The following is an 11,830-nucleotide window of genomic DNA, read 5'->3' as shown; positions in this document are numbered from 1 at the left end:
TAAACAGCTCTCACCTTTGCAGAGATGAGGCCAAAGGCCATCTCTGCTGGGCCACTCAATAGCTGTTCCTATGGGCACAACACTGACCTACTGCTCTTGAGGCTCAGGCAGAGCCCAAGCAAATAAGCAGTGCTTGGCCTCCACTGCAACCATCTGGGCATGGCTGGTTTACATCTCTGGGAGTCTGAAAACAGGACTTCTGGAGCAAACAGGGCAGAAACACCAAAATTTTCAGCCAACTAAGTCAGCTTAGCTCCAGCACTTCTGGAAGCAAGCACAGAGCTCACCAGAAGCCCAGGACCAGCCGTGCTGTGTGACGTCCTGCTTTCTGCACGATGAGGAGTTGTAGGCAGTGGGCCCAAAAACAGGACTTGAGGAATGAAGTATAGCACATTGCTGATTTTCTCAAGAAAAGCTTGGTTATGAGAAGACTGGGACCCAGTGCAGTCGAAGGCAGCAGCAGGCTGAAGCACATACACAAAGAAGCCTCAGGAAAATGATGTCAAAGAACCACCACTAGAATGATCACAAATGTCTCAAAAGGCTCATAAATGAAGATGAGTGGACCAGAGCAGTGATTAACTGTGTGAGTGCCATAAAATTACTTTCTGCTATGGTGCAAATATTTTTTCTAAAACTGGATTAGATGAACACTAGGTGTTAGCATTCAAACAGATACCAGGAGTTATTTTAGATCATTAAAGCCTGAATATTATATGCATTATGCAGATGTTGCAGTCCTTCGCAGCACAATACAAAATATATTAGTTTCTATTCCCTGCACTATCTTTATGCACAGGGAAGAGAAATAAAAGAATGTCTTATTCAAGAAAAAACCTGAATACCACATGCAAAAGAAAACAGCTTACAAGACATAAATATAAAATATATCAGACTTAGAATACATTTGCTCTCAAAATCACACTGCAGGCAAAGGATACTAAATTAAATATTCCCCCAGTATCCTCATGGACTCAAGGAAATGATGAGGTACATGAAATTTGCTACAAGATAAGCTTCAACACAGCTATTCTAAGCAATCTGAATGGCACTGGGAATATCAAATCTCAGTACCTGTTTTAAAAATGTTTAAATATGTCTGGAAGCAATGGTTTTCAGTAAGCTATTATAAATATCTTTACATTTTGTATTTAAAGCAGTCATTTATACATGACTTTCAAAGATTTAATCTTAGCTAAATTGGTGTAGGGGAAATGCTGGCAGATGGGCTGTCACCCAGTTCAGCAAAAGTCTATTTGTTTTCCAGTTCTTATAGGAAAGACACTGATCAATCTTTCAGTATTGGAGTTAGTAATGAATGCATTTTTTTTCCAGTTACTGAGTTTCTGGTCACCTTTGCTTACTCCACAGATATGTTCCTCCTCCCTTGTGTTATTATGAAGTTTTCATTTCTGGCATAGCCAGTTTTACATCATAGATACAGAATCACAGAATGGTTGGGGCTCACAGGGATCATCTGCAGACCATCTGCATTCAAGCCCCTGCCATGGGTGGAGAGACATTCCATTAGACCAGGTTGCTCCAAGCCCCATCCAACCTGGCCAGGGATGGGGCTACCACAGCCTCTCTGGACAGCCTGTTCCAATGTCTCACCATGCTCATAGCAAAGAATTTCTTCCACATATTTAATCTTCCAGTTTGAACCTAATGCAGTCTCCCCACCATCTCATTAGTAATTTAAAACATAAACTCCATAAAGCATCAAATAAGAAACTGTGCCATGAGCATTCATGGATCTGACAAATCTATAAATATTCATTCATTCCACACACTCATGCCCCCCACACTTTGTTTTTGGTCACAGCACACCTCAACTCTGCAACACTGCTTCAAATTGATTGTATGTCACCTCTCTCTTCAGCTTCACCTGTCTTCATCCAATGGCATTCCTATGGCCTGAGTTTTCTGCTCCCAATGTTGTATTAATTTAAGGCTGAGATCTTGCAAGGAGAGCCACAGGGACAGGACTCAGAGACAGCCCCACAAGTCTCTCCAGCATCCAATTCTTTCTACCCTTTGCCTGCAAATCTCTCCCATTCCCTCCCTTCACACACCACAGAGTAATGGCTATGGTCCTCTTTGGTCCTTCATCAACTGAAATATTCAGAAATTCTTACCCACAAGTCACAAGGCTCCTGTGATTGCTTCCCCAAGATCCTCTGAATAAAAAAACTGCAGCAAACCACCTCCTCCTGCACAAAAGCATCACCCAACATACCTTCCCTTCTGAAACACCATTTGCCAAGAACAATGACAGGAGCGTGATGTGAGCTACCCAAGTCTGCTGAACAGTCACCCCCTTTTCCTCTCCCCATAAAAACCACTGGGAACAGCCTCTAGACATTTCAGCAACTGGTAAAAGCTGCTGGTCTGCTTCAAAGGGCAGAAGATTTCTCTTCCACCTCTTCCAACTCAGAAATGAATGTGTGTGTACCACACAGAGTTTCTTCTTCCAGTTTTCTCTCCCCTTTCCCACAGATACTATGACAGGGAAGTACTGTACAGGCAGACAGATTTTGTACAACACTTTATTTACACTGCTGAAGACTGGGAATCAGTTCTGGTGACAGTTTCTTTTGTGTTACTCAGGCTGAGGAAGTAAAAACTACACATTATTACAAGGTCACTGTCCCACAGCGGGAAGCACACAAACTCTCTGAGTACTGTCATTTGCAACTTTGTCCTGTTAAAATGTAATTCACGGTGCAAAGGGTAACACTCTTACAAAAAACAGGCGCCCTCCAACTGCTGGTATACTTGCAGCCCCTGTTATTTTCTAGTGGAAAAGAGTAGAGCTTTTTCAAGTGGTGCTGCAGTCAGACCAAGACTTCAGGTAAAAGGCAGTACTACAAATCTTCAAGACAGGCTACACACAGTTAGAGCAAAGCAAGGAAGGTTCCATTGGGCACAGAGTGGAAAGTCAGAGCTTGTATTTCAAGAACAGAATGTGCTTATGTGATTGCAAAATGTCAGCATTTGCAGAGACGCAAAACAAGTTACCACAACCTTCTGTGGGAGAGAAAGGGAATCATTAAAAGATACATTCCCAAAAGTATCTTTTATAGTTCAATCTTAACAGAAACCAACATTTTGACTTAAACTCCCTTTTAAAACCAACCTGATGATGCTGTTATACATTACACTGTGTCAACTAATGACCTTACTTTACTACGCTTCTATATACATCAGTTCTCCTGAACCCCTGTCAAAGTGCGTGCACAACTGCATAGCTAACAGTCAGAAGAATCCTGCAATGTAAGGCTAGAGGCACAGCCAAATGGACCCCTTTATTGTATTTGGAAACCCTCATTTCCAAATTAAAGCACTTTCAGGGTAACTAGAAAACATACTTATTCCAACCCTTCAGCCTAGAAGTGGTGAAAGAATGAGGTAAACATACTGCATAGGCTATATATTTAAATCCAAATCCCCAAAGTGTTTTGGCTTAATTATTTAATTATTTAAAACTGAACAGAGAGAAAAAATAGTTATAAAAATCTGAAAACAAATCTAGGTCAATACTAACAGCATATTAGACAATAAATCATTTAGAAAGGGCATTTTCTACTACCTTTTTTAAGTTAGCCAGACAAAAAGCACAAAATGAAAAAAGCCTTGGTGCTTTTCCCATGGAGCTGCTCCTTCTAGAACACCTGCTCAAATTCACCTTGTCTGCTTCAGTTAACCTGAGCCAAGACTGGGCCCACATTGCCACAGCACTCCAGAGCATACCAGCCTTCCAGGCCATGCTGCAGCTTTTCTTGCCCCAGCCCAAGTCCTGGAGCAGTGACCAAGCTTTACGACACAGGGCCTTCAGAATAGATTACCAGTGCTTAACAGTGTCAGAGACCTCAATTATCATTTTAAACAATTTGGAAACTAAATTATAATTAACAATAGTGACTTTTCTGATTCTTATCTTTTTATTTAAAATGTGTCTTTGCAGGTTCACTTTTTTTTAATATTCCCTTGCATCAGTGTTTTGTTCCCAGAAATCATTTATGTCAGGCAATGCAGTTTTCTGAAAAGATAGCATCTTCCATCCTCACCACATTTTCAATAAACTCTGTAGAAGACAGTCAATGATCAGACTATGATAAAGTGCATATATTCCTTTCTGATACAGGCAACAAAACTGTGGACTAAAAAAATAAATCATACTGGAAATTGAAAACCACACCAAAAAACCCCATTTTTTGTGGCCCTTTACCACCCCACAATGAAGTTGCCCCACAGAGTACTGCCCAAAAATACTTTTCTTCAAGTGTCTGTTAGCTTAAAAAAACCCCAAACTTATAACATTAAAAAAAAAAATGGTTCCTTTTCAATTAGACTCTGAGAATCACAAATTTACGTAACTTCGAAAGCTACAGCTCCCTCAAGGCTAGCATAGTGCCTTGACAACTTTTAAGTAGTTTGTACTTCACCCTTTGGATCCAGGTTTCAAACTTGCAAAAGCTTTGGAGTTCTTAAGGGAATGTGAAATTTCATTGAGAAAAGAAATAAAATGATAGTCTCTTTCTGACTTCTTGGACTCAAAAATAACTACAATGGTAAAGTGTGGTTCGGGGCGAGTCAGAAAGTAGGTGCTTTGGACTTTGTCATCGTAGAAGTGAACAACCTTCTCCAAACTGTTGAGGTCAGAGGTTCTATCAGTCATAATCATGATAACATTGGGCCAGTGCATAACAGGCCTGTCACTGGGCAGAGACACCACTGCAGGATACTGATCCACTCCCTTGGGGGCTTCCCTGTATGAATGGGGATGATGATAACCATGTCCCTGAAAACTCTCTGATCCACGATTGTCAAAAATTAAGGAAACATTGACAGCATCATACTTCCGGATGAAGCTGGAAATTTTCCCAAAGTAATCAGGATTTGTTTTAGCAGTCAAAGTTTTCATTTCAGATGCTGTTGTCTGTCGACTAAGGGCCTCATGAAAGTAAAAGCTAAACTTGGCAAGGAGGATGTTTTTGAGCTTCATGAGCCAGAGGAAGAGGTGTGGAGGTTGCACTGCCTTCTGAGACTGCCCTCCAAACAGGTGCTTCTTGGTCTCCCGCTGTTTCTCAAAAATTTGGCCCCAAGTTTGTAGCTTTGTGTGAGCACTGTGCAAGTTGACCAGGGATGGAAGGAACTTCCACTCTGAGATCTGAGCCTGAGCCTTTAAGAGGTGTGCAAGCACATCCACCTCCAGCTGGAAACTGCTTTCAAGAGGACTGAGGATTGGATGATGAAATCTAGAAAACATAACATTAGTCAAGACGTGAGAACTGCTGTACACAATGGTGAAATAATCAGATAGTATTTGCCAGTTAACAGACAAAAGATCAAACATCAAAGCAAAGTATGAATCAAAAAATAATATTCTTAATTTAAATAACAGTTCTTTTTACATAATTAGGGTAAATATTTCCACAAACAAACCGCGCTTCACATCTGACAAAAAACACCTGTCAGACATTTCTCTACCAAAGTAAGGGAGTTATATTTCATCAGTTCAACAATCACAGTTTATCTTAATCTGTGAATTACTATAACACCATTTCTTTCTAAATTCAGATGATCTTGTTCCAATTTAAAATCTCCTCTGGCAGTAATATGTCTTGATGGTTCTGAAGCAGCAGTAAGACATTAAATCAAAGGAGTTATGTTATAGATCTGTTGTTCACATAGGGGAGCTATGAGGAAGCCAAGCTGAGTTTGGTTTTGCTTTTTGGAATCATAATTAACTCCTTCTCTTTTCACTTTTTTCCCTGACATTTAGAAAAAATACAGATGCAGTATTTTCTACCTCACTTTCTATGATACTAAAGTTATTTGCAATTTATAACATCAGCAATAACTTAATTGAAACAGTGAAAAACTGTAATGTAAAATATATAACTTTAGAACGAAGTGGCCTTTTTAGTAAGTTCCCCCATTGGCATTGAGGATTCAAAGAGGTCTCTAATAAAGAACAATGAACAGTTCAAAGACAAGACTTGATGAGGTTTCCATTTAAGTAAAGACAAATTTATCATGTCACTTCAGAAAAATATCTTGGGTCTTGTTATTGGTTTAAAACAATAAAGTTAATATAGAATTTTCCCAGCTTTTAAAACTAAAGCAATGTCATTATTCCTGTCAGCTTCTAGGACACAACAAATACTACCTGGTTTGGAAATAGCTGGTTCAAGATCAAAACACTTCATTTTGTTGTAGACCAGAAAAGAGAATGAAAATGTCAGGCTTTTCATCCCCTCTCCACTACTTTTCCTTTGGCTTGTGAGAAATGTCTGACTATTTGATCACTGATCTGTAAGCATCTCTCCTTTTTTTGGAAGCCAAAATTTGTATCTTGCAAGTATCTGTTATTAAGATTCAAGTCCAAATTTATTTGAAGAAAATGAAATTAAGAGTATCATAAACCAGCTGATGCACCACGTTGGGCAAACCAGCCTGGCTGGGTGATCAGGCGCCTTCTGCATCCAGCACATGTCAGCAACCCCCAGGCCGAGCTGCTAGAGCAGAGATCCAGTGTTTACTGGCCACTCTGGTGGGCTGAGAAGTCCAGAGCATATTTACATTTCTTTAAACAAACAAGAGCTCAAACAAGAGTCAACAAAAAATAATTTCTAACAGTCAACATTAAATCTTTCCAATGGTTTTGGTATTCACCAGAAAAATAGTTTTGTTGCTGTGTATTTTAAGAGGGTACAAAAAACATTATGCAACATTATTTGCTGCAGTCCCATCAAATGACACACAGCACAGTGATTTAAATACATTTGCAGTCAGATCAAGAAAGTTTTCTTCCATTTTAAAATCAATTTAAAAATCCTTATTACAGCAGCACTGCCAAAGTCTCCAGGATTAACTTTCTGATGTACAGCTTCCCACTTCTACTTTGCTTTATGGCTTTCCTAATATTCCACTGTCCAGCAGGATTTGCTAAAATGTTTTAATCAAAAAATACACACGTCAGCCACAGCTGAGAAGCTTGATAGGTTACAGAGAAAACTGATAAGTTATGCACTAAGTATAACTGCTGTAATTGAGTTTTATAATGGAGAAGCATCCAGCTGAGCTCAGTATCACATAAAACAGATGAGGTTTTTGCAATATTTCATAAGCCAGAATGTAAAAAACTTAAGAACACATTGAAAATTTGATTTTTTCCTCCTAATCATTCCTGAAAGCAGAGGGATCCTAGTTTTGTTTTGCAGACTGTGAAGAAGCCACATTTTCTTTTATTTCCTTACAGAGATCACGCATTCATGTACATATTACACAATGCTGACTAGATTAAAAATATTAAACATTTAAAAACCATTACATCAAAATAGGTGTTATAGTAACTTATTCTTTTTATACTAAGCTTTTAAAGGATCTTGCTTCTGATGCTGCTTTAATTATTTAAGATCCCACCCAAACCAACAGTTAAGAACTTCAGGAGAAGTTACTTCTCCAAATGTATTCTACAGAAAAATGGAAAGGAAAATGTCGAGTCCTGGCCATGCACAAGTCAGCAATAAGTAGTAATAAAATAGTAACAAAATAGCTTTAAACTGTTCAAGAATTAATGATATTTCAGATACAAACACTATGTGTTGTTAACTGTCAGTTCTGCTGTTCCTTTACCAGCTACCAGCTATTTCCTCTAGGTTATCTGCCCAGCTATTTTCACAAGTAAAGGAAAGAAACCAAGGCCAGAACCTAGCTAAAAAAAATGTCCTGTCTGGCCTTAGCACAGCTGGCTGAAATAATGGCACACATCCTCAACTACAAGGGGGGAATATATTGACAGAGGAAGAGTCTGGGTAAGGATGAGTTTATTTGATCTTTCACGTGTAAAGCAGAAATGCCTAGCAGCCAATACATATCCACATAACACACCCAGAAACTCATTTGAGATACAAAGAAACTAAAAGGAAGGACTAAAGGAATATATCACTATACCCCTTTTTCCAGGAATATTCTGCATGTCACTGGGGAGGAGCACACTGCAGCTACTGAATTAGCTCTGACAGCATCTTAGATTGTCTCCATCTTAAAGACTGCTTGTTAACCCAAAGCAGGATCATCAGTATTTTTTACAGGAAGATTTTTTTTTTAAGATGTTATGATATATACAGTTATATAATACATATTATATAAACATATGATATAACAGATAATGCCTTAGAAGTACAAATGTACCAATGAAATTTATTTAAATAGCACAGTAAAATGTGTCATATGCAGGTATAGTCTCCAATCTCTTCATCAAAGTAAGAATTTTGGTTCTCAGATTTTTAACAGTGCTGTTGATTCAGCACATCCTCAGAACAGATGGCAGTTGTTAGTGTGCAAGAGAACTCAACTTAAAAAAAAAAAAAAAAACAAACAAAAACATGCCAACAACAAACCCACCCAAAACCCTAACCTTACTTCCCTTTACCCATTAAAGTTTATCACACCAAGGAAAAAAATATCTAAGTTTCAGGTTTTTACTGGACTAACAGCCTGATATTTTAAGTGATCATAAGCCAAGTATTGAAAAACATCACTACTAAGATCATATAGACTAGTTTTGATTTTCAAACTGCACAATTACATAGCAATTTGCCAAAGTTATCCCTAAAAAATACGGGAATCAGCTGCAGTGCTTCTATTTGAATATCAGAAAGCAGCACTGAATTATCTTCATTTTTCCTGGGTGAACACTATAAAAATCATAACTGAAAAAGTAAGACCTATGAATATTCTCCCCAAAAGTCTTCTTAGACACTATTTCACTAACAACAATTTAAAGAAATTCAACTACATCTGACAGTTAACTTCCTTCAGTGGCTACCTTTTTTAAAATGAAGAGGCAGAATTTGAGTGTGTTGAGAAGCATTCAAAAATTCTCTTTTAAACTGCTATCACTTTCAAGGCACATAAGTTAGATGTGAAATACCCAACCTACCCTCATTTAGAAACATCCCAGGATTTTTGCAACAGGATCTATTAAATCTTAACTTCAAGAAACCAGAGTGGCAAGGACCAAAGTCTCAGAGGTGCTCCTCCTACTGGCTCCAAAACCTCTGGAAAAAGTGGTAACAGAGCACCATAAAGCCCTCCCAGATAGGCCAGATAGATGTGGTGTAGCTTTTAGATCTAAGCAGACATATATTCTTAAAAAGTAAGATTGTCACAAAAGTATTTGCTTTATTTATGTCACCTTTACTGAAGTCCATACAAAATTAAGGCTTGTTTCCTCTCCCCTACCAAAGAAAAAAGTTCAATAAGCCTTGCATCTTATAAAAGGAAAATCACTCCTCCTCTCTCCTGGAAATGAACATGCTGAATATTAATTAAGGCATAGGGAGGAAGGCTCCTAGAACAGCATTAGCAGACTCCCTTTGTTATTTTTCTTTTTTGGAAGAAACTTCATGCATCTGATGCTGCTGGCCAACACAGACTTCATACATTAATTTGTGAAGGGACTGTGCTGCTCAGCAGTCAAAGGACAGCAAAGTCTTTGGTTTGCTTTGAACTTCAACATCAGGTATTACAGATCACGTGCCTGAGTACGCACTGCCAGCAAAGAAGCACTGACCTTGAACTGTATTTCTTTAAGATGGATTCCAAAATGTTTACCAGTTCCTCAGAGTTAATGAACTTTTGGGTGCTGAGCGTGTACATTTTTTCATAGAAGTCAGCAATTTCCATCCGAGCCTGAACAAAAAAACAGAGCTGTTCAGACAGGTGAGAAAGCAGCTCTTCCAAGTGAGGAGCTGTTCCTCCTAGTGCATTGTGACCCGTCGCCACCACCTTCTTCAGCTCATTATGCAGAGATGTGTAGATGGTTCGGATGGAGTCCTTGCGGCTGAAGAATGACTGACCACCTGTTCAGATAAATATGGAGGTATTACCAAAATCCAGGGACAGCAAAGATAGACAGCAACACTGGAAAATTCTTGTAATTATATACCTAGTTGTTTGTAAGCATTGTTTAATTACAGTAATTCTTTTAACAAAGAAAGAAAATTCAGTACTTTATTCTGCACGTAACTGAATTACAGAGCATATGCTCAGAAGCACTTTATGCAATTTCATGCAAGCTACACTTGTCCCACTTCATGTCTCAGCAGTCAATGGCTGCTGCAAAACAGTAACTCCTTCACAGCTGCCTCAGTTATGACATGACTTTTAAGAAACCCAGGGTTCAGTTAAATTTGCTACTATGATACATAACCTGGAAATACTGTTATCTATGGAAGTCAGAAGAATTAAGTCATCATGACTTGACTGATCAAATTTTAATAGCCTCCACTCCTATTAATAACTCTAGATGTTTTCCAGAGAATTCCCTTAACAATCCCTCTTCAATCATGAAGCACTCAAATTCACGAAGCAACCTTTAAATGGGAACCCTGTGACATCTGTGTGTACAAATCAAATGTTTCTAGTCCCTATACAATCTAAATATAAACCAGAATTCAAAAGGAAAATAATCACACTTTATCCCAGTGAGACCACAGTGCAGGTTAGTCCATAACTAAAACTTGGAGGGCAGGAGGGAGAACAAGAAGTCATCTGTGCTCCTTTCTACCTGCTCAACACTACGAGGAATTTAAAAAAGAAAAGAAGAGAGGAGTAAAGGGTCAAAGTAAAAGATATTTAACTTTGACATTACAAAAAGACTGTACAAATGTACTAGCCTTGTTTCATAGTTTCTATTAACAGAAGACCTAATGTGCCATTCTGGCAGTCAACAGCTGCAGCAAAGCAAAGACCACAGAGATTGAGTCTGAATCTTTTAAAGATTCCAAATTTAGGTGCCTCTTTGAAACCGCTTATAAATTTTGTAACGCTGGATACTTCTTTCCACATTCCTTTTACACATATAATGGTCAAAGGTGATCACTGACATTTGAGGTAGAAAGGTAGAGAATTGGCTATCATAGTGAAACAGCTCCCATTGTAACACAGGAGTAGCCCCCCAGCCACGGGCAGGAGGAAAAATCATCTATTGCAGTTGTTCATGAAGCAAATAAATAAACAAAACTTTGACCCTTCTGTTGTCACCTTTATCCTCTCTGCAAGTACAAAATTCACTCTTTAAAGTCAGCCTTATAGACAGAGTTTTGGCTGTAAAGATCTTATAACAGTTCCAAGTCATCACTTAAATAACAAAGCTGAATTTTCTTGATGGTTTAATGCGCTACACATCAGACTCATATCCTTTGATCCATTTCCCATACCCATCTGCACTTCAAAAAGAAATTAAGCAGCTTTGCCCAGAGGGTAGCATCATGAAAGCTCATCCTGTGCCAGTTTGGAATTTTTCTATTCATGTACTGATAAAAGATGAAGCAGCTGCTATCACGGCCAAAGCTTCCTGAGATCCTGCAGTATCTGCATGGGTAACAACTTCTAGGATGCTATCTCCAGCCCCGAGTACTTGCACCTATATACCTCTAATGCGAAGTGAAAAAGCTTTAACGCTTTGGTCACCGCGGTAAGGTCATCTTTGCCTGTATCTCAGCCAGAGCATCTCAATACAGAGACACCTCTGGCTAATTCTTGGGAAAGGCGGGTAGGTACCGTGCCGGCCAGGGAAGAGATGCACGGCTGGCACAGCAGCCAGCGTGCCACCTGCACAGCACCTCTGTCCTCCCGCCCATTCCTTAGAGGCAGCACTAATGGTTTCTCAGCGGGCGATTTCCCAGCGGGCTCACGGACTCTCACTAAGGCAGCGCTTGTCCTTCGGACGCATAGGCACGGACCCGCCGAGGCAGGGCCCCCGGGGACCGCGGGTCCCAGACCTGCAAACACGGGCTGCCAGGCGAGCTCCCCG

The 11,830-nt window shown here is 39.3% G+C and overlaps 1 protein-coding gene across 1 annotated transcript; it reads right to left on the bottom strand.

The window, feature by feature from the left end:
* Positions 1 to 2,533: 2,533 nt before the first annotated feature.
* CUNH12orf66 (chromosome unknown C12orf66 homolog) lies at positions 2,534 to 9,879 on the bottom strand (the record flags this gene model as incomplete). Its single annotated transcript, XM_005419243.2, has 2 exons — positions 2,534 to 5,261; positions 9,587 to 9,879. Coding segments are annotated over 2 exons (1,110 nt in total), but the record flags the coding sequence as incomplete, so codon positions are not given.
* Between the last annotated feature and the right edge of the window lie 1,951 nt (positions 9,880 to 11,830).

This window comes from Geospiza fortis, unplaced genomic scaffold, assembly GCF_000277835.1.
Source record: "Geospiza fortis unplaced genomic scaffold, GeoFor_1.0 scaffold166, whole genome shotgun sequence".
Classification (NCBI taxonomy): domain Eukaryota; kingdom Metazoa; phylum Chordata; class Aves; order Passeriformes; family Thraupidae; genus Geospiza; species Geospiza fortis.
This window is presented reverse-complemented; position numbering and strand designations above follow the sequence as displayed.